The 23,027-nt window shown below is 52.9% G+C and overlaps 1 protein-coding gene across 15 annotated transcripts in view; it reads left to right on the top strand.

Moving 5' to 3' along the window:
• DAB2IP (DAB2 interacting protein) overlaps positions 1 to 23,027 on the top strand; it is a 168,465-nt gene that overhangs the window by 112,310 nt on the left and 33,128 nt on the right. For 12 of the 15 annotated variants that reach the window (XR_012778244.1, XR_012778243.1, XM_075519907.1 and 9 more), the window contains 3 exons: positions 8,997 to 9,150; positions 16,108 to 16,206; positions 18,424 to 18,978. Coding sequence is in view for 13 of the 15 variants with exons in the window: in XM_075519907.1 (XP_075376022.1) it covers positions 8,997 to 9,150; positions 16,108 to 16,206; positions 18,424 to 18,978 (808 nt within the window). In the remaining 2 variants the exon portion in view is untranslated. Of the gene's footprint in view, positions 1 to 460; positions 675 to 1,072; positions 1,163 to 4,508; positions 4,619 to 8,996; positions 9,151 to 16,107; positions 16,207 to 18,423; positions 18,979 to 23,027 lie in introns of those variants that run through there. The other 3 variants (XM_075519915.1, XM_075519911.1, XM_075519916.1) reach the window with 3 other exon arrangements.

Below are 23,027 nucleotides of genomic sequence, written 5' to 3' on the forward strand. Positions count from 1 at the left end.
GACAGCAGCAGTCTGGCTCTGGGAACGTGTCGGCGTGGGCTGGGTGAGGATGGTGGCAATCAGGACAGTTGGACCACGGTGTGTAGCCTTCCCCTCTGTTCTCCACTGTCTCGCCTCCTCCCCTCGCACTTACCTGCTGCTCTGGGCACCGCGTTTTGTGAGTCTGCACTTCAGCAAGCCCAAGCTGCGCCGGGAGCGCCGGGGAGCCGGGCCGTGAGCGCAGCGCTCACCCGAGCCTCGCCGGGTGCCGGCCGGCGGCCCGTTCTCATGCGGGATCCCCCCGGGCGTGAGGGGTGCCGGGGTGCGGATCATGGCTCACGCAGGTGCGGCTGGCTGCTGCTGCAGACGCTACTCCTTACTGTGGCTTGCGCTGCTGCAAAGGTCAGTGACTCGGCTTTCCAAAATGGGAAAGGAATGTGCGTGTGCGGCCGAGGGCAAGGGCAGCCGAGCGGGCGGCCTGGCGGCGGGCAGGCTGCTGCCTCCCGTCTCCCCTCCCCGGTACCGTCGCCCTGCAGGACAGGGACAGCCTCCCCGCCGAGCAGCAGGGAAGCGGTCGGGGAAGAAGCGCCCTAGTGCGGTTTTTGCAAAAATAAAGGCTCCCGGAGAACTGCATTTTCCCGAGCTTTATCACGACAAAATGAAACGGACGCGGGACAGGCCGGCTTCGGCGAGGGGTGAGCGGCTGGGCGACCGCGGGGCACCGGGGGGGGGGCCGCCGGCGCCCAGCGGGGTGCGCGGAGGGGCGGGCGGCGGCGGCCCCGCGGGGCAGCAGGACCGCGGCTCGGCGGCCGCGGCAGGAGGGCACGGCGGGTCCCCGCCGGCGGCCAGGGAAGCGCGATCTCCGCCCGCGCCCCCCGCAGCCGAGCCCGGCCTTCGCGCGGCTCCTCCGGGGCCGCTCCCGGGGCTGCGAGCGGCGAGCGCGGGGCGGGGGCGGCGGGCCCGGGGCTCTCTGCCCAGCTACAGCGCAGCCAATCCGGCGGCCCCGGCAGCGGCGCGGCTGCCCGCGCGGGGCGGGGCGGCGGCGGCGGCGGCGGCGGCGGGGCCGGCCCGGGGCGGCGGGGGCCGGGGGGGCGGCCCGCCCGCGGCCGGCGGGAGCGCGGCATGGCCGAGGCGGAGCGGGGCGGCGGCGCGGCGGCGGCGCGGCGGGAGCCGGGCCCTGCGGGTGAGTGCGGGGGAAGGGGGTGCGGGGGAGGGCGTGTGTACACGGGTGCGTGCGTACCCGGGTGTGCGCGGGCCGGCGGAGGTCCGCGCCCCGCAGCCCCGGGCACGGCCGGGGTTCCTGCGCGTCCAAAGCGAACTCCGCGCCCGGGCCGCAGCGCTCGCCCAGGGCTGCGGGAGGGCGGGCGGCTGCGGCCGCGATCTGGGGCCGGACCCGCGCGTTGCCCGGCGGCGAAGCGGCGCTGCCTCGGCGGGGCCGGGCGCGGGCGGGGCCGCGGCGCCGCTTGTCACAGCGGCTGCGACCCCCGGGCGGGACGGGGATGGGGATGGGGATGGGGAGGGCCTGGGGAGGGGATGGGGCGGGGGCGCGGGGAGGCCCGGAGCGGGCCGGGGGCGGCGGGCAGGGAGCGGAGCGGGGCCGGAGCCACTGCGGCTGTTGCCGAGCCGGCGCTGGGTGACTCCAGCCTGCCCCTCGCTCTCTGCCCGGTCCTCGGCACGGACTGTTTATTTTTAGCAGCGCTCCGTCCATGATTGTGTGTGTTAAGAATTTGTTTTCATCATTATTTATTAAAGCATCGTCGCTGCCTCAGGCAAGCCGCCCGTGGCCGGGCTCAGGAGCCAGGGCCGTGGTGTGGGAGATGGGGCTTGCGACTTCAGTTTCCTTGCGGTTAAACCAGGAGGAGAGATCCTGCCTTGCTTTTTCTTTCTTGTCCAGATTCTGCCTCTAGACTTACATTAAGCAAAATTTCAGTGATAAAAATCAACACCTTCATCCCCACCCTCCTCCCACCGTGGGAACTCGTGAGTCTCCGGTGCAGCTGGGCAGCCCCCGTGTTCCAGCGGTGCCTGCCCACGGGTGGTGGCAGGGAGCGGGGGGGCTCCGGGTCAGCGCTCACAGCAGCCGTACGGCCTGGCTTTGCTTGGGCCTCCTTGGAGGTTCCCCAGGTGGTTTTCGGGGCTCTACAATCCCTACTCGCTCCAGACTGGTGCTGTGGGAGTGACTGGTTCTCAGGACTGGACTATGGTTTGAACTCCAAAGAGTGAGATGAGTCTCTGCCCGCTGTGTGCATCAGATGTGCCCAGATACAGCACTCTTAATGTGTGCTGGTTTAGAGTGATGTGATAAGAAACGGTAATTTTTTTAATATGAAGTGTCAATTTCTGTTAAAAGCAAGATGGTGGTGCCATTCCACTCTTGAGAAATAGGGAGAAGTTCCTTCCTTAGCTTCTTTACATTTTTTATTATTGAAACTCAGGTAATACTTTTGATCGCCTTTCGTTTCTTGCTCTGGAGTCATTTTGCTTGCTTTTGCAGTCTCTCTCACCTTGCACGTTACAAATCCAGTCGGCATCCCTGCTGGTTACACTGTGCTGGACCTGCAGGTTGTCGCTGACAAACTTCGCAGTGGCACGTTGTTAAACAAACAAATACCCACGCTCGGGCGAACGTCACGGGTTAAAATCATCCTTCAGGTTTGCTCTGGCAAAAACAACATTTGGAATCTGGTATGAGCTGACAAAGTCCTTTTGAATGTAATTAATTCTGCTGCCGGTTAAAACTGAGAACAGTCGAAAAACAAGGGCAGGCATTAATAAGTTTAATTACATGTCCTTTGTGTTGCTCAGCGAAGGTGTTGCGTTAGTGAGGGTAATGTGATGCTCATGTGCCGAGTGATGCTTCCCGGCACCCTGCCGCCCAGAGAGCCCCAAAGGCTGCAGAGCGTCCACCTCCGCTTCAGCCCGCCGCGGCACTGCCAGGGCAGAGATCAGCAGCTGGCGTTCAGAAAACCGTGGGAGAAAGTTCAGGTTAGCAGGACACAGAGAAGGATACGCTGCATGCTGAGACTTCATCCACGCGTCCTGTCCTACAAGGAAAAAAAAACATTCTCTCATCTTCTGGAAGCATGCAAGTTCTCTTGTGGTGTTCTTGGTTATTCCCATAACATCACTTTCGTATTTATTTGTTAAATTGAAGCAGGATGAGGCACTGGGGAGGAATGGATGAGAACTCCCAGCAGCGGTCAGGAGGTTAGCGGGAAGTCAGCACCAGGCAGGGGGGTCACACAGGCAATGCTGAGGAGGCAAGGAGAGGGCCTGGGGGAGAGCTGCTGTGTAGGAGAGCCTGGTTCGCATCTGCCGCGGGAAGAAATGCGGCATCGGACCAGTTTGGGCTCTGCAGAGAGCGTAGTCCCAGTTCGTAACCAGCAGCAGCGAGGCTCCGAGCCTCAGGTGGGACAGCCTGCACGCAGCTGAGCTCCCCGGCGCCCGATTTTGCTGCCCCTGGTGAAGCTGGCAGAGGGTGGCGTGTGATTTACTCCCATCTGTGACTGCTAAAATCCTTCTCCCATCTGATGTTGCAAATCAATTTGGTGGAGTTGTCCACTTTGTTCTCAGTCATAACAAAACCTAATCCCCAGGCTGGAGACAGATTTAAATTCTGTCTACGCTGCACGTGGATCTCACGGTCTGTTCTGCTGCATTTGTGCATGTAGGACCCCCTGCAGCGGACGTGTGCTGCTAAGAGGGTAAGGACTGCCCTAAAGACCCCCGTCCCCGCTGGGCAGAGAAAAGAACTGTCAGCCCTTGAAGAGCCGTATGCAGGGAATGTTTCCTGACCAGGAGACGTGTCGCAGAGTCGAACCTGTAATTTAGGAGATCAGATCCCTCTGACGGTGGGGAGGCATTCACGTTGCAAAGGCCGACTCTGCAGCTGGTATTAATGGGACATCTTCAGCTTAGTGCCTGGACTTCCTTCAAAATTCCCCAATCTGCTTGTGCTCTCAGAGTGGAACAGTAGGAGATTTAAGAAAGGCTCTTTATTTTTTTCCCCATGTTTCAGTGTTACATTTTGTGTCTGCTCCATCCCTCTGCAGCTACCCGGCCAGGTTCCCTGTTTGTTTCTGTCTCTCAAAAGTATCAGGAAAATTTTCATCATAAAGCCCTAGAAGCAGCAGCTGGGTGGTTTCAGGCAGGTGAGGTTCTGAAATGAAAACCGATGGGGTTGCCCCTTTGAGGGCTTGTCTTCACAAGAAAGCAATTCTGGAATAAGAGTGTATGAGTTTAACACACAAGACCTATTCCAGAATAATTCTGTGTAGACAGGCCCTACGTTTTTTCCTTCCTTGGAGCCTCGGCAGAGTATCTTTGTTCTTGAAAGAACGTGGAGCCTGGACTCCCGGGCCGTCGCTCCAGTCATTCTGCGGAGCTGCTGCGTGCGTGGTGCCGCTGCTGCAGACGGGCGGTTGCTGCCTCCATCGCTCACAACCCAGCCCCGAAGTTTGATGAGGAGGGAATGGATTGTCCCTCCGTGCTTGTACCTCTGTGTCGACAAAGTCTTCGCTGCAGTCCACGAGGTCCTGGTTAGGTTAGGTGTGCTCTCACAGCCTGATAATACTTGACGTCCCTAATTCTGGCTGCCTATGGAGGAAGCAGGCAGAGGGGGATAGCATCCCTTCACATGGTAATGTTTTATGACTTTTATTATTTAGAAAAACAATCCTCTCTCATTGCTCTTGGGCAGTAAACCTCTTTCTTTAATAACCAGAGACTGGCTGCCTCTCCGTAGGACTCTCCAGGTCAGTGCCGGTAGCGGTAATGTTATTTCTCTTTAGAACTAATGTGGTCTTTTATGAGATCCCCCCCCCCTTCATTTCAACTGAACTTTAGGCAAGTAGAAAGGGATTAAAATAAGGCCCGTGGCGAAAGGAACTGAATGTGCTGTTTGGAAAGAAGGTTTGCTGTTGTGAGATGTCTCTGGGCAGCTGGCTATTCCCACCACATTAAAAAAAGGTGTAGGAACTGAATTGGATCAGCTCACCTAAGCTGGGACAGGACCTGGAACACACAGTGAGTTGTTACGGCAAGAGATTGGGTGGCCCCACAGGCAGCGTTTTGTAAAGTGATGGTAGAGAGATGAATTTGAACAAAGTACCTCTGTCATCTCGGAAGTGTACATTTGCTTACTGTGTACTTGGAAGTACTTGGAAGCAAATGATGTTCCAGGTGAGTTTGCCTGTGAGGATGTCGGGTGGCCAAGGAAGAGCACAAGTTTACAGGGCCTCTGGTATCTCTTTCCCCATGGATGCCGCTCTCTGCCCACGCTGGGTGGAAGCGGGCAGAGCTGAGGAGTATCCACCTCCTGCTTCTATCACCGCTGCTGCCCCAGGAGCAGTGGCGTATCGTTACGCTCCTTTGGGGACATCAGGTTGTCGGGGTCTCCTGATAGAAACCTGCCTGCCTGCCCAGGAGGAAATCCTGGCTGCGGGTGGTGAATCTCGGGGCAGAGCTGGAGGGAACCGAGACGAGTCTCCCCAGCAGCGGGGGCACACCGGCACAGGCTGAGTCCAGCCGTCACGCTGTGTGCTTAGTGTTTCTGTACTTCTTCATCAGCAAGCGGATTTGTTGGGGGTTTTTTTAGCACTTGCCAGCCCTTGCCCAGTGAATTGTCTTTGGGTGAAGCCCTCCAGGTCTTTTATGGCCTGACGCAGTACAAGACAGAGACATTATCGCTCCGAGGGCTTCACTGTAACACACACATGGGGGGGTTATGTTGTCCCTGCCCGAACGGGGGAAGGCTGGGTGGTCGTTTCGGTAAGAAGAGTGCCCTCACCCTCTGAGTCAGGGAAGCAGCTTATGGCCTTAGCAGGACCTTTTTCTTACTGTTAATCCAAAGGGGAGTCTGTGGGAGCTGCGACAGGGACTTGCAAACATCTTCCAGTAAACGGAGTCCTGCTGCAAATGTCATGTTACTTACCAAAGGACGTGAGAAATGCTCTCCCCTCTAGAACAGGGTATTAAAATGAAAGGACCGTGTGTCCTTTGAAGACTGGTGGTGTACAGCCCTTCTTGCACTCCGGGGCGTTTGCAGGGCCCCCGGACCGTGCCGGGCTGCCGTGGGTAAAGGGCCGTAGCACCAGGGTCAGCTCTGGGGTGCTGGGGAGGGGAGGCTCTGCACCGGCAGGGCTCATCCTGCTCTGCCAGGGCTGCCGCTGGCAGAGATCTCTCATCCCTTCCACTGAGATTTCCAACGAGAGTCTCTAATTAATGACATCTCCCCACTTAGCTCTTGATACACAGGCAGATGCTGGGCCTTTTAGGGCTGATTTGAGACCTGCAGCGCTCCCTCCGTACAGTGCAGCATCTGGTGAAGAATGTTGCTGTTACTGACCGGGGTTGGATCTGATCGGCCGTTCAGGAGTAGAAGACATCATGGGAGCGGGTCCTGCCGAGGCAAAAGCCTGACAAATAACCTCCTGCCTAAGAAAAGTCCCATTAATTTTAGGATTCCCAGAGGCATATGGCAGAGTATGGAGGGATATAAATATGCATTTGCTGAATCTGGTGGGAACGTAATATGTCCCGAGAAGCTCCCCCTTGGTAATTCTTTGTATTGCACATCTGCACTCCCACCCGTGGCCTTGCAGCTGCAGTAGTTTTAAATGAAAAATAGACTTGTTTTGGTTTAATTTTAACAAAAATTCTCAAGCCAGCATGAAGCAGTCCAGCTCGGTGATGTACATGTGTGCGTTACAGTATGTAGTTCCTGAGTTGTGGGTTTAGATTATCAGTATTTGTATTTGTCCATGCAAGAATGCAAGTCTCAGCTTGGTTACTTACCTTTCCTAATTTCATCTGTAAAATATGGAAATAAGATTTACCATAAATGCCTTGATTCTGGGCTTATCGGGGCTTGGTGAGCAGTCTGCATTGTCAGTTCTTGAGCTGCTGGATATTGGTTCTGCACTCAGCATCCAGAGGTAACTTGATCTGTCTGCCTGTGTTAGAGTTAATTTGCAGTAGCATTCAGAGGAAAAGGATATGGACCCTTTTCTGTGAAAATAGTGTAAAATTGCCACAAAGTACTGGGAAATGACTGTGCTCAGTTCCTAAAGATCAATTTATTCACCATAGAGATATGGGGTGAGCGGGCAGTTTAGAGAATCACTAATGGGATAGAGAGCCTTTTGCTTCAAAGCCACCGCTTCTGATGCAGCACGGGGCTCTGCTGACCCAGGGCTTTTAACATTTGAGGGCCGGCAGTTGTCCCCTAAGGAAAAGATTGTGGTGTCGTCGTCTGTTTTTCTGCAGATGCCTTAACAGGTATCGCCACAGCCGGTCCTGGCCGTCCGCCTCAGTAGATGCAGGGAGGTGTCTGGAGCCCGTGCTGTCACTTAACCCTCGGGCAGCGCGTCCCCGGGCTGGTTATCCTGCGGGGCTGCTGGGGAGGAGGGGTGGCCTGCAGCTTGCAGAGCTGTCCATTCAGCCTGCTCAGCTGGAGAACCCAGCTGCGGGCTGATCCCTTATGACCTGGGGGCTCATCGATGGCATGAATCTTAATGGCAAATCTAGAGAAGCACCTCTTTATCTTCCGCCGCTGCTTCTCTTAGAGTCTCCTTCGGCTGTTTTCTAGATTCAGCTTGGCGTGCGATTCACTGGAAGCTATGAATTTTGCATGCGCTATTGACATTTCTCTGTGTTTTGGTCAGCTTTATTCTAGAGAACGACAAAACTCAACACACACAGACAAAGCAATCTGAGAGTATACTGGGAGCATTGTTGTTTCGCTCATAAAGACCGTGCTGAGAATATCTCAAACTCCCTTTATTTCTGTCCTTCCGTGCCTTTGAAGAAGGCGCTGTACTCTCTTTGTAGACAGAAGGACATGTGGTCTCTTCAGGAGACCCTAAAGTGCTTGCCAGAGGTTTTAAAGGTCAGAGTTACTGGGATCAGAGCTTTTGTGAGCTGGCTGGCCTAGGAACATTTTACATGGTGCAGGTTATAGAGAAGGTAACTGCTCCCTTTCCTTTGCTCTCAGGTTATTTTTTCCCTTGGCACTCTATGGTTTTGCTCTGTTTTCCCTGGGAGTACCTAGCTATCTTTCTCCCCCCCCCGAGCTCCCTGGTTTTAAGAGTTACAGCATCATTGATTGTGTTGGCTGTCTCGAAAATGGTGTGCTGCTTGCTGTCTGTGGGCTCCCTGCTGCTAAATGCTGCCAGTGCTATCATGGCCTTATTTTCCACACTGTCCCCATCCCGGGGATGTGTCTAAGAATTGGAGAGAGCACACGAGCCCTCGGGTTATTGGTTACAGAGTGCGGATCCACACGCTGGCTGCATCAGCGATACGGCTGGGTGTGCTTTGGTGGGGAGAAGGGTACCTACGCACAGGGACGGCGTCTGCCCTGGCAGTGCCGGCTGCTCCCCGGGGAACGTTCTGCGTGCACTGAGCGAACACAGGTCTGGGCTTTTAGAAGGATCTGTCATTAATTCCTCCCCATTGGCAGGTAACGTCCTTCTGTCAGTAGGGACTGGGTGCTGCGAAGCGGCACAAAATGAAGTAGGATGCTGATGGGATCTCCCACACGCGTGCAAACCCAGTCCGGTGCTGGCAGTCGGAGCTCAGCGTCACCGGAGCTCGGCGCCGGGTGCTGCAGACCCGGCTGCGGTACTGACAAGCACAGTAGTTCGTGCTGGGGCCAGCCGGCCTCCCTGGTCCCCTCGTACTCCAATGCACCTGGAGAGCCTCACACAGCAAGTGTGATGGCCACTTAGAGACATACTCAGCTGGGCAGAGACCCGCACTCTACAAACCTCTAATCACGTAGTCCTGACTGCATCGGAGTTTGGAAAAAAAACGTTTTCACTGAGCGTAGAGCCTGTAATAGAACGTGCTCACCGAATTATAAATGGGACAGTGTAGCAGTCCCGGCTGTTCTGGGCCCTCAGTTATCTCATGGCAAAAAATTCCCAGGAATATTCTGCAGTTGTTGCTAACAGATGGACTAAGTAATTTCTCTGGGAAGGAAAGCATCCACTGATACCATTACATTTTTCCTCTAGATCCCATCTAATGCCGAGGCTGAAAGAATCACGCTCCCACGAGTCTTTGCTCAGTCCCAGTAGTGCTGTTGAGGCTCTGGATCTCAGTATGGAGGAAGAAGTGGTCATCAAGCCAGTCCACAGTAGCATCCTGGGACAAGACTATTGCTTCGAGGTAAGGAGCCTTTCTGTCCGTCCCGGGGGCCATTCCTGCCGCGTGACGGGGCTGGCTGGGGAGCCAGGTGTGGGGTCGCATCTTGGGCTGTCGCTGTTACAAACCATTTCTGCTCTGAATTGCTGCACAGAGACCGTTTCATAAGCAGAAAATTACTTCCATCTTTCCAAGGAGGATCGTACCCACAAGATCAGAGCGGTGAGCTCTTTGCCTTGTAACCGTTGTCGCAGCAGAGCTTGCTGCTGGCACAGGTGCTGAACTACTTAAGGCTGTGTATTAGCAGAACATAAATTTGTAGTTTATGTTCGTACAGATATCGGAAAGTGCTAATCCCTACTCAGTGTTCACAAAGACATTATACGTGGTCACAAAGATAGCCTACTGTTGTCAGTGGGAGTGTTGAGGACTTCGTCTAGAAAACTGAAGCTTCGCTTGTTTGGGTAAATAGAAAAATCTGTGAGTATTTCAATTTTTTTTAACATCTGTTATGGCATGTGGTTAGGTCTGTGCTAGCAGGAGGTGGTAGGACACGTACAAACCAGTCTGTAGTTGGATAATTCAATGTACTATGTCTTGGGAATCATTTGTCCTGCATCATGGATGGCAAAGTAGTATTGCTTATGGCAGTGGCTGGATATAGAACTGGGAAATGGTTTTCTTACAGTAATAAGGTGGTCGATACTTGCGTTTCTGTGAAGAGAAGGTAACCTGTTTGTACTTGGACATAGAAGAGCAGAGAGACTGTATATCCGTGGTCGGATCGTACTGTCGGGGGGTGATGGGACTGCAGGCTTTCCTTGGATGGGCAGTGCTAGGTGAAGACGGCCTTGGCAGTGTCCAAGAGGAGTCAGACTGGAGAGATGAAGATTTTTTTTCTTTACTGAAATTAGCATACTTGGAAAGAAATGAGTTAAAAGATCCATTTCTTAAAATATAAGCAGGTAACACAAAAACAGTCTTGCAAAACATAGCCCCAGACATAAGCTCTGAAATGGGCTGAGGTGTAAGTTTTCCAGTGCTGTTCATTCTCTGTAGGATTGAGCAAGTGCGGCAGGTCAGGAGGAGAAGAGTTTTGTAAATTATATGGCCTCTATTACATTCCACTCAAGAAAGATAAAATGAAGCTAGATGGAAAATAGATGTGACATCCATAATATAAGAGTTGTTTACCAATTCTGTTCAGCACGCAAGAGCAGAGGAAGGGATATGAACAGTACTTGTAGAAAGTTGACTGAGAGGGAAATTACACAAGTCGTGCACTTGTAAGGAGGAAGAAGATTTTATTTCTGAGTGAGTTGGATAAAGAAGAGTTGTACAGAAAAAAAGATGTTAATTGCTGTTCTGCAAATCCTGCAGAGGAAAGGAAGAATGCCAGAAAACAAAAGGGACATTGATTTGTAACTGATGGTTACTCATCAACAAGCTCCCGCGGGAGGGACTGAGGTGAGAGCTAAATGGCATATTGTGTTGATGCGTTGGTCTCGTATCTCCAGAGAGGCTCTTTCAAATTCGGAGTGAGGTCAGCACTGAAATGGGTTTGCAGATCTCCCAGGATCCCTGGTGGGGAGCAGGCAGTGACCACAATCGCCGTGCACTTAGGTACAACTGGTGGAAGAAAGGGTTAGCGTTGCCTTTGGGCAGCGCAGGGCAGGAGGGACGAACCTGGGCCGTGCCTCGAGCCCGGGCAGAGGGGTGGCCTGTGCTGGGACGGGCTGGGCAGCTGCTGCTGGCCCCTCCGGACCCCCGCGTGCATTGGCACAGACTTTATCCCATGGTTCTCCGTGTCGGGCAACAGTGGAAGCCGAGCGACAAAACCACACAAGCCTCGTCTGTTCCTCAGTGCTCGAACGTTGCCTTCAGTAATTACTGCGTCCTGAGGGTCCCATCTATGGCCTGCGATCCCGAGTCCTTCAGCCTTGCTTTATCTGAAGGTACAGGCAAGGCTTGGCAAAGGCTGCTGCTGCCTTTCGGTGGAAGCTCAGCGAAGAGCAGTAAAACCTGTAGTGGTTCCTGTGGCCTGGAAGTAGGAAAGCTCTGGTTGAAGTCTGCGCAAGGCTGAAAGGAAAACCGAAGCTGATGGCCAAGAGCCGTGACAGTGCTGTGTGTGGGAACACTGAAGAGCGAGAAGCTCAGCTGACGTCCTGGAAGAGGAGCCCTGACTAAGAAACGTCAAGTGAGAAGTTACTGCCGGAGTCACGGAGACCAGGGGAACCAGGACACTTTCTGCACAGCGGATTGCGAAGGTGCTGCGGGTTGGTAATGGTGCCTTGTCCCTGCACTTTGAGGCCGTTGTGGATCTGTTCTCTAGGGAGATCTGTCAGGAACGGCCAAGTTTGCTGTCTCAAATGGAGAAGCGAAGCGTTGCTGTTGTTGGGCAGTGCCAGCCTTACATTGTCCTTACTGCCTTCTCCTTGCGGTGGGGTGATCGGGCAGTGGACAGTGCCTAGGAAGCTGCTTCCATCACCGGCTGGCTGTGTCTGTCTGTTCTCATTTGGGATGTTGGTGCTTGGTTGGCCGGGCTGGCTCGGCGTGCTCTTTGGGGTCCCTCACCAACAACAGCGTGCAGCAGCTTTTCCAGAAGCTGATGGTGGTCCAGGATGCCCAGCACGGGTAGTGCGAGGTACGGCATGCCACAGGTCCTCCTCCACCGAGCTGCAGCAGCAGCCTCATGGCTCGGAGAACAAGACAGCAGGATTTGACACGGCTGCAGATGGAGTCACGCTGAAGAAGGCAGGTTCAGAGAGAGAACTGGCAGCGCACCCAAACGGAGACAAAAGCAAGAGGTGCCAAAGCCATCTGCAGTGGAAAAAAACCAAGTGGCTCGTTTGGAGGGAGCTGGCTGTATGAAGGTACAGTGCGATTGTTTCTCTCCTTTAGCTCGGGGACCTGCATTAAGACGTGCCAAAGCTGACTGCTCAGCTCTGCTCCCCCCCAGCTGGGCTCTGCCAGGGGTAAGGAGAGTCAGCAGTAATGCAGTGCTTTTTCAAATGCTGCATTTGACTTTTTCTGCTTATTTAGTTCTATGAAACGTGCTTTTTTTCTGACTTGCTGGGTACTTGGCAGTCGGTATTTACTTGTTTTCTTCATTGATTTTTTTAAAAAAAGTTATTCAATATCTTCTTCTTTCTCCTTACAAGACTTCCCAGTCAGCATCATCATCTAATGCCACCGCACATGCTGTGGGTGCTAAATATACAGTGGGCATCTTGGTCCGGTGAAGGAGACCGGAGTCCAGGCTCCCAGAGCCTCTTCCTGGCTCTGCATTCGTGGGGTCCTGGTGACTTGGGCCAGGCAAGGGAGTTGGGGTGAAGGGCTCTGCTACCGTCTTGGCAGACCAAAGTCGTGTCCTGTTGCACAGCTCGTGTCTGGGCTGTCGCAGGACATAGCTGGGGGATGTGGAGCAGGAGAAGGAAAAAGCTACTGCTGGACGGTGCTTGCTCCACTACAGCTGAAACCGTGTCGCCTCATCCTCGCCTTGCCTGAGCAAGGGAGAATTTAGTGGAGCTAAATTTAGCTCACTAAATTTAGTCCAGCTGTGCAAGTGTTGGCCGTTGCTCGCGTGGCCCTTTGGACTCCCTGGGCAGCCGTCGCAGGTCTGCCGGGCTGGCCCAGGCAGCGCCAGTTTGCCCTTCTGCACTTGGTTATGGTGGTATTTACCAGCTTGAACCCTAACTTTTCCTCGTAAAATCTTTTAAACTCTGTGAGTGAAGCAGCTTCAGTAACTCGGTTATCATCTTCTGTTGTTACTCCGGTGAGATTCCTTCAAGTGTAGTTTGAGGAACCCATGCTATACCTGAGATGTTCTTAAAATGACAAGATTTTGTCTGACTTAAGGGATCACCCATCCAAGGAGTGTGGATAATAAATGTGAATAAGTAATGTTTTAGAAACTAATGAGTTTTATTAATTGAGTTTATCCTGTACATTAATAGTATTCTAGCATATCCCAAATCTTGATGAGACCAGAATACTCTCTTTATCAAGATAATTAATATCTCATGAAGATCATTAATGCCATATGATGTTTAGGTCAGAGCTCAAAGCTGGGATGTTATTGCAGAACTGGGGAAAATTACATTTTTGGTCACACATGGTAGATACGACCTTCAACTCCCATCACATCAAGAGGGCTTCATGTCTAACACATGAGGATTTTCCCCTTCTCTCACTTAAGTATGACAGTTAACGTTTTTACGCTTATTTATTTGGATATGAATCCTCTAGGCAGCTGTGGGATCCATGTGTGTCACCAAGGAGAACTCGTCTTTAAGAGAGCATCTTTCAACAACAATCAAAGAAGTTATAATTCGCTTTTATGGAAGAACTTCCAGGTTTCCTACCAAATTCTCTAGATTGGAGGACATTGTTTTCAAATGCATTTGTACGCCAAATTCCCGTCAAAACAAAAGAGCAAAACAAAAAGCTAGGTGAGAAATGGCCTTTGAGGAAATGGACTAATGGGGTACTTTACTGAAAGGTGTATTTGACCTGTTCCACCTTTATTAACTGATTTCTAAGGAATCAGAGGGGACTGAATTTTGTGAACCTTAGTCAGAATGTCAGTGGGAGGGTTTTTCCCAGTGTGGGGTACAGAAGCCTGGCTGTAACACCTGCAGGGCAGTGTGGCTATACCGGTAGTGCCAGGACTTTGATGGTTTGGACGTGAAAATGGATTATTTTGAGTCTTTCGCAGTTGAATTAGATGGGCCAAATAAAGCAGGACTCAAGTTCTGAATTGTTAGGTTCTTGTCTGAAGAACGGTTTTGGAGCCTTAGAAATTCACATTGATCAAGCAACCAGGGAGCTGTCTGTCTGCTTGTTTGCTGTGCATCTTCCGTGTTACTTCACTGTAAGTTCTGTTCTTCAGAACTGTTGCTAAGTGGTATTTCTGGGATCTTTGTATTCGTAATTCAGTGTTAAGACGCTCCAGCACCGTGTCAACAGTAACGCAGCCGTGCGTTGCTTCTCTTTAGGTGTCATTACCAGTCAGGTCTATGGCTATGCTCGGCTTGAATGCTGTTGCAGGAACTCTTACTGAGAAAAGGCTCAAGACGCAAAACTGCCGTACCCTCTGGCAGAGCAAGGCGTAGGGATCACACGCAGTGGGCACAGTCTTGCAAGTGGTACATCTCTTGTGCCACCAGAAGTCCGTTTGTGAAAGGTTCAGGACGGAGGTTCCCATGAGCATCTGCAGCAGCAAACAGGAGGTGAAGCAGGCCAGATTTGTCATGGGAAGCTTTGAAGAAGCTGGAAATACACTGAAGCATGAAAGGATGCTGAAAAGATCATACTACTGTGCCTACTAATATGGAGTCTTCTTCTCTTGGAAACAGAAGATAACTTGTGCTCAGAAGAATAGATGGTTTTACAGGACAGAGGATGAAAGCACGTAAGGACAGGGAGGAGTGTCTGCCTGAAGGAGAGAGCTTCTGGGATATCAGGGGTTGGAAGATTTCTTGCATTTGCTGTGTGAAGACACAGGATAGGCCTCTCGTCATTTTGTCCTGGTTAGAAGATGCCTGTGTTCAAAGGAAGGGATGTGTTCAACTCATCATTGAGATTTGCTAATGACAAATCTTAGCAAGTGCCAGCTCTGCTGTAAGAACAGGTTAGGCTTCTGAGAGATACATGAAATTAAAGGAGATTGTGTCTCCCAGAAGCAGATAACCCAGTGTGCAGTGTGTAAACGCAAACACTGTGAGATGATAAAGCACTCAGAAATAATTCTGCAGCTTGAGACTGGTGGAAATGAAGCTCAGAGGGGAGTTATTTAAAGCACTAGCCAGGTCCATTTGGCTTGCAAGCAGAGATGTACATAAAGAATATTACTAGACATCACCAAATGCAGCAAATGCAAAGAAGGGCAGAGCAGCTGGCGGAGGGCTTTATGGGCAGGGCAGAGTTCTGGTACCACGGTCATGGTCTGTCAGCTTGCCAGGAGAGCCTGGAGGAGATAGCGGCTTGAAGGATACGTGTACCTGAGAAGACACAGAGAACTGTTGGCCTTTAAGACCTTGGCTCGGTAACTGATGCCGAGGAGGCTTGGTGTGGTTGATGGGAAGAAATGTGTGGTGCCTGTTATCCTGGGGCTGCCGGGCAGCGGCTGCTTTGGTGGGCTCTCAACAGGGTTGAGTTTCCATGTGGCCGCAGGGATGTGATAAGGAATGAGGGGCATTTGCACCACTGGAAATGTCACTGCTGCAAGTGCGCTTCTTCAAAACCTGGCTATGAAATCCCAATGGCCAGAGAAAGTCACGCAAATACCGCGGAGAGATCCCTTGGAGCAATCCTGGAAGCGTGAGAGGTGAGGGGAGGGTGCAGCAGCGCTTCAGTGGCCATCGCAGCCCCGGGAGCCTCAGCCTGGTTCTCCCCGGCTGGGGAGCAGATGCTGGGAGCACCGCAGTGCCTCGCCGGGCGGCGAGCTGCTGCTCTTCCTGCTGCCAGGACTGTGGTGTGCGTACTCGGCCCCGTGTTCTTCACAGCATGGTCTTCAGCAGCAACAGAGGACGTGAAGGGAGGAGGTATGAAGCCAGCCTTTCTGGCCCTGATGTTCTGCTGAAGACAAGGAATGGGTCGTTACTATCGCAAGCTTTGGGCTGAATCTGGAGGAATGCCAAGGGGTTGCCGTTTATCTAAGGTGCAAACGTAAGGATTTGCACTCTCTCAGTTGTGGAACTTGGTGGTTTAAAGCATCGCATGCGTGGGGCCCATTATCTAGTGTTCCCTGGTATGGAAGAGGAGAAGTAATTGGAATTTGCTTCTGTGATTATTTCTGTGACATACAGAGTTGCCCTGGTTTTCCGCTAGCCTTGGGGGCTGTTGCTTCATGCTTGGGTAAAGCTGTTTACTTAAAAAAGAAAAAAAAATCCACTAGCATCTTTCCTAACTCCCCCTCTCCCCCCAGATCACAGTCTGCAGTGTGCTGGTCAAGACATAATCCTGTTCCTTTCCCTGTAGGTGACGACTTCATCAGGAAGTAAGTGCTTCTCGTGTCGTTCTGCAGCAGAGCGAGATAAATGGATGGAAAACCTGCGGCGTGCCGTGCACCCAAATAAGGTAGTGGCTTTGAGAAATTGCCTCTGTTATAGTTCAGTTCCTCGTTACTTCATTTTATAGCCCAGTGCATAGTAGCAGCAGGGGACGTATTGTCATTTGAGTGAGTAAGTGTAACTGTGGGTCAGCCTTTTTCCATATCGCTTTCTTCCACAATTATATTTACAGGCAAGTGCCAATTATTTCTTCCCCTCTTTTCTCAGCACACGCTGCTTCAGCTGTTGCTAAGAATTGATCAGACCTAAGAATCTTCAGTCTCGCACTGTTACCGATGATACTTGCCACTTACCTAGGACTTTCCACCTCCCAAAAGCTCTGGGAGAGATGTCGGGTAGCTGCCGGCAACGTTACAAGACTGAGTAGTCTAAAGAGTTCACGTATCACACTTCCTGACTCTGGTAGTACTGGCAGCGTCTGCTTTAGTGATGGAGAAACTCAGATGCCCATCGCAGCGAGTTCTCTGAGGCGGTAGTGGAACGTGGCTTTCCCTGCTCCGGTCAGTTGAGGTGGCAAAGTCATCCCCTCTGGCATCTACAGAAACAAATCCTTCTCTTCGCTAGAACACAGGGATACCCAATTTGCAGTTTTATGGCCCACTAAGACTAAATACATCCTAAAATAAAATCTACAGCTGCTTCTCCCTCTCTGCACTGGAGTTAGCTAACAAAGGTTGCTCAGGACTAATCCGCTGCAGGATTTCACAACTGATGAGCTCAATCAACCAGTCTTTTTCTGCTGATCAGAGGAGACACAAATGATGGGATCCTGTGAATTCATTCCTGGCATCAGAGCCACATAACTGTGCATACGAGTTAGGTCCAGGCCCGGCGGGTTGCTAAAGGAGCCCTCTGTGTCGGAGTTTATCGTTCCCAGCGCAGTGCCAAATGTCAGTATAAAAGATTTCCTCCGGTATTAGAACGGGAGCAGCGGAGGGGAGAGGTGGACTTCTGCCTCTAGCAGCGTGTTCCTGCCTGTGGAGTTCAGGGACTCCGGTGCTTTCTGAGCGCGGCAGCCTGGTAGTAAGGATCTGAAAGAGCTGCGTAAGGTTCGCGTGGTCACGCTTACCGTGAGAAAAGTCCCGGGAATGTGAGTGGGGCTGGGCCTGTCACTATGGCTTTGAGATGCAGCATTCAGTGGAAATCCATTTGGAAGTGTGCCCTCATCTGAAAACATGCCATTAACTGATGGCTAACTTTCCATCTTTGTTTGAGTTCATAGACAATAAACTCTCAGTATCTGACTTGATATTTCTGTCAGGAATTCAGTGTTCTTGGGTAGTTCCTGTGGGTACTTCCTGAACCTGCAGTACCCCGTTGTGGACTTCCAGCAGAAATGTTCCTGCCCAGACTCCTAGGCTGAGCAGAGTTAAGCCGTGCTTGCTGCTTCAGTGAGGGCTTTCCAAACAAACCGGGTTACTGCAGAATCCCTAGCAGCGGTTCAGGTGCGAGTGCTTTATCTTTCAAGTCACTCCTGCAACAAATGGCCCTGGATGTTCTTCCAGGATGAGGTCAGCGTCACTGGGGAGCTCTTAAAGATCCACAGTATCCTTTGCTCTGTTACTGTTTAAAAGCTATCCGAGCCAAATTTCTGTTTTGAGTTGTAATGATTCTCCTGTGGAACTCACTCCGTCTCCCGTAATTCCTCTCGATGTTTTAGTTGGGTGCTCTGGACTTCTGCCCTACAATACCGTGAGGTTTTGTAAATGCTTCTTTCCCTGCCAGAGGTGGTTGCATTCCAGCCATGGATGAGGTGATCCCTGGGGGTGCGTTCAGATCCCTTTATTGTTGCTCTGTTACAGTAAAGAAAATGTACTCCAGCTGTAAAGCAGCTGTACGAAAAAAGGAGGTGGTTGGGAGATACCTGTAACATAGCTTCTGTTTTGCACGAGCCATTAGTGATCGGTGAGGTTCTTTCGGTTTCTTCCGAGGCCCTCTTGACAGTGAATGGGAAATGGTACATTTATGATTTGGAGCAGTTTTATCTTCCTTGTTCCTTATATTAATTGGCACCAACAGACATGGAGAGCACGGTGATATTTGGAAAATTAACATAAGTAGTGTTATTATGCAAATTCCTGAGAGCCAGTATTTCCTTAAAATAAAATGTAATTAAGCCTCTGCTCATTTAGCACATCCGAAATAATTAACTCATATCTCCAGTTTTGTTGTGCTTGGCTTTGTGGTTTTTATTGACCTTTTTTTCTTTGCACCTTTTTTTCAGGACAACAGCAGAAGGGTAGAGAATATGTTAAAGTTATGGATTATTGAAGCCAAGGACCTGCCAGCTAAGAAGAAGTACTTGTGTGAATTATGCCTGGATGACGTTCTTTATGCACGAACTACCTGTAAATTGAAAACTGATAATGTATTTTGGGGGGAGCACTTTGAATTTAATAACCTCCCATCACTCAAAAACATTACGGTGCACTTATACAAAGAGACTGACAAGAAGAAAAAGAAGGACAAGACCAATTTCATTGGACAAGTGAACATCCCCGTCAGCTCTGTCACGGGCCGGCAGTTTGTAGAGAAATGGTACCCGGTGGTCAGCCCCAACCCCGGGAAGGGCAAGTCCCCGGGGCCCATGATCCGCATCAAGTCACGCTACCAGAGTATGAGCATTCTTCCCATGGAGATGTACAAAGAGTTTGCCGAGTACATCACCAACAATTACATGGTGCTGTGCTCGGTGCTGGAGCCCTCGCTGAGCGTGAAGAACAAAGAGGAGATGGCGTCTGCACTGGTGCACATCCTGCAGAGTACCGGCAAGGCCAAGGTAAGACCCTTCGTCATCCGTACCATCCCGCCAGAGACCATCGGGAGCAGACTCCTGTGTTGGGTTTTGGAAATCACCATGTCAGCTGGGCTCCAGGTCTAGCCATCATTAAGACACTCTGATTTTGCTTTTAGTTACAAACAAGTTGGTAGCACGTGCAGTGCGAATTGCTTAATTAGCAAAGAGGTCGGTGGGACCACAAGATACCAACCGAGTCATTTTTCTCTCCTGGAGGCTCAGGGGCCAGGCTCTTACTTTATAAACAGGCACAAATGTGAAAGCAAGAAGGCAGTTTTCAGGGATGAAATGTAAGCAATGCTGGCTTAAGCTGAGCAGCCTGGGTGTGCTGGGTGTTCCTGTGGGAACCCGGCAGGTTCCCCGCTCCGCTCCCTCCCTGTCACCGTGCTGCTGCGCTGAGCACCCAGCACGGCGGGAGCCGAACGGGAGTGAACAGCGTCTTGAGAATTTCAGAGCAAAGTCTGCCTGCGGGCACGCGTGTGTCTGAATCAGCTCTCGGTCTTCGGGGTCTGTCCTGATGCTTTTGGAAGGGGGGGGGCAGCAGTGCAGGAAAGCCCAGGGGTCCTGGGGTGCTCCCAGGCAGTGCTCATTGGGGGATTGATGCCGGCCAACTTGCGAGCGGTGGAAGTTCAGTTTTGTGGACCGCTTTGTCTGAACGTCCTTCACGGTTGGGAATCCCCCGCCAGGTCTGGGGAAGAAGCAGGAGGAGGCAGAGGGTGGGATTTATTCCTGGTTGTGATCCGTGAGGGTACAGGCAGGGTGAGCGGAGCTGGAAACCCCCTTACTGGAGAGCACAGGCAAGCGCTGAGGTCCCCGGCACTGGGGCACGGAGCTGTGTGACCCGTCTGCTGCAGAGCGTCCTTGGTCCCCTCCTGGCATGGCACAGCCGTGGTGGGCAGTGCCAGTGTCAGGAGTGCTGGAGCTAAAGCATCAGCATTTTTCCCCTGTCGGCATCTCCCTGAACTCTGCAGGGGGGAGCTGGGGAAGAGCAAGATTTCCAAAGCTTTTCCAGCACTGAGGAGACGTGAACTCCTCACCTGAGGGGGAATCGCAAGGCTCTGCTTCCTCCGCAGCTGCCGCTGCTGCCTGGGACCGTGGCAGGGTTCGTGGATTAGATTTAGTTACCATCTGTCGAACAGAGAAGTGGCTTGGCCTCCTGATCTAGTTCAAGGCAGGCAAAGCTCACTGAGAGGATTGCGAGGCCGTGGGTCTGCTATTGCGGAGGCAGAGAAAATAGCAGCTCAGTTAAAGCCTTCCTGATCCCAGGCAGCAGTGTCAGAGCCCAGGAGTGCAGGGGAGGGTGGCAGTCCCAGTCCCTTTGGCCGCGTTACCCTCAGTGGGGACAGAAGTGGCTTGCGATTCACGGCATGTGAAATAACGCTCTGTGGTTACACAAGGAGAGCGTCATAGGCGTCCCCCTCCTCGCTCCTTGTGCCGGGGCTTCGGCACCGTCAGCGCGTGGTTTCTGGGCACAGCCCTGCCTTCTGCTGGTACCGCTCCTCCCCACGCACCGAGGGCTGCGCTGCCCGTCACTGCCGCCCTGATGGTGCTAGGGCCAGGGCTCTTGTTGGAATGACATTGCCATGAAAGACCCTGTCCGTGGCTTACACGGTTCTGGTGCAAAAGGCTTCAGGTGTCACCCTGATCTCGGTCACCACGGATCATGTGTGGCATGGCTGAGAGCTGTTGTCACTGCTCCTGCCATTTCCCTCTTCTCATCGGTACTGAAGAGGCTCCGGAGAGAGCAAGTGTGTTTCTAGACGTGTGTCTGCATCAGTGCTCAAGATCCCAGAGGCTCTACATAGGGGACACAGCAAACAGTAAACAGGCTTGATGAATTTCCCCCTAAAATGGAGCTTCTGCTTTCCCTGCCTGTCATCTGCCATCAGCATTAGCACGGGGTTTAGGGAGCTGTCAGAGCAACAGGAGTTATTGGAGCATGGGAACCGGGTGGTGCATCCTTGTAGAGGAGTTGGACAAGCAGAGAAAGGGAAAAGCAGCGGTAAGGTAAAAAAACCAATGAATGGGAGAGGAAAACACCCACTCACCCCTGCTTGTCTGACATGGGTGCACCCTGCCACCGCTCAGGAAAGCACCACGTGGCTAAGCACCACGGCCTGGTGAGGGGACACAGCCACAGGACACCGCAGGCTGGTGCCCGGTCTGCACGGGGAGGCCGTGCTGGTGTTGCGGTCCCTGCCCTCCGCCGGGCAGCCCCTCTCGGCCCGCTCCAGGGAGAAGGAGCGGGCAGGACGAGTCCAAGCACTTAAAAAAGTCTGATTGCCGTGCTGCCTGCTCTCCCTCTCCCTGAGCATCGCCTGGCTGGCCCCTCGGCGGGGCTCTGGGCCCTCCCTGGAGTTTCAGAAACAAACAACAGTCTCTTACTTTTTCTTTCCAGCCGGTCTGCAGGAGAAGCAGTTTGTTTCATTTTTCTTTTGTTTGTAGGTAAGGTAGCTCTGCGTGTGTTTGCTGGGGAAGGCACGCGCCTGCAGGCAGGTCTGGCTCTGAACTGCATCTGGTTTTGATGCTGAGGACTCAGTTCCTTCAGCCCAGACTCACCCAGCACCGAACGCCTCTCGTTCGGAGGCGACACTGGGCAGGAAGGTAAAACACCCGTGGCCTGAAGTAGGGCACAGTGGGCTTCGAAATGGGGTTCAGAGCCCAGCAGGAGGAGGAGGAGGAGGAGGAGGAGGAGAAGGACAGATCCCCGTGGGCCAGGAGCGCAGCGGGCGGGGATGGTGCCGGGGGGGCCGGCGTGCTGCTGGGTGAGGCTTGAGGCTGTAGCAAGTGGGGCCGGGTCCCAGCCCCTGCTGGGCGAGCACCTCAGCCCAGTCCGGCGGTGGCGAGCACCCCGCTCCCTGGCACTGCTGTGCGGGGGCCGTGGGCAGTGCCCCCTCCTCCAGCCTCCGTCCTCCTCTGACCCTCCGAAGCTTGCCCGGGCTGGAGGTGGGTCCCCCGTCCTCGTGCCTTGCCCAGAGCCTTTCCAATGACCTCTTCAGAGCTCTCCCCTGCCCTGAAGAGTGCAGACGTGGCAATCAGCAACCACTAATTTATTTTGCTGATAAAGGGTTTTTTGTGGATCTTGGCTGCTGTAGCTGACGCTAAAGCAGCAATTACAGTTGGAGTGAGAAACAAGTGTCCGGTAGATTATCTATGAAGACTTGTTAGCAGCTAATTGCTCTTGCACTGTTTCAGGCCCTGTTTTCCTGTAGCGATTTGCTGTAAATATGGTGTAATCCCTTAATGAGGCATGGCCGATCGGGTACATGAGTCCACCCAGAGCCACGCTGCAGGGGTTCCCGGGCAGGAGAGGTGTAACGTGGTGCTGCGCGGATGACGCCGTGCGTGTGCCAGCCACAGCCGGGCCCCCGGCCACCAGCACCCCCGTGCAGCCCCGCAGACGGCAGAAGGGCGATCCATCCCTGCAGACGCCCCGCTTCGCTCCTTTGCAAGGATGAGCTGTGCCCCAGCAGCCGGGTGTCATTATCTGAAGCTGCGAAAACCCAGAGGCGCTGCCCGAGTCCCTCCTGCCGGAGAGGCGCAGCACGTAAAGCTGCAGGCAGAAGGGGGACGAGGGCTGTCGCTCAATTCTCTCCCTAAATATCTGCTTCTTCCTGGGCTTCATAGCCGCATCACAATAGAGTAGAAGGTGGAGGATGAAAGCAGAGAGCCCTTTCTGGAGTCAAAGCCCGTGCTTTCTTTGATCTCTGTTTGGGGAAGGGAAAAGCTTCATCCCTGCAGTGCTGCCCAAGGGTTCGGTGTGCATCAGGGCACGCCTGGAAAGCCCTGACCGGCTGCCAAGGCAAACACGGGGAGGGGGGGGGAAGCGTTCTGATAAAGTTAAGAGTGCAAACAGCCTGGCTGAGGGAGCTGCCCCAGCCCACTGGAAAGTCTGACAAGCGTCCAGAACTGAATCAGCTCTCTCAGTGCAAGCGGTTGTTCACTGTCTCTATTTATGGCAAGCAGGGACTGGAAGAGGCATCGCTGTGCCCTAAGAGGGACATAGTTTTGTGGCTAAACACAGAGAGGCA

This window comes from Mycteria americana, chromosome 17, assembly GCF_035582795.1.
Source record: "Mycteria americana isolate JAX WOST 10 ecotype Jacksonville Zoo and Gardens chromosome 17, USCA_MyAme_1.0, whole genome shotgun sequence".
Taxonomy (NCBI): Eukaryota; Metazoa; Chordata; class Aves; order Ciconiiformes; family Ciconiidae; genus Mycteria; species Mycteria americana.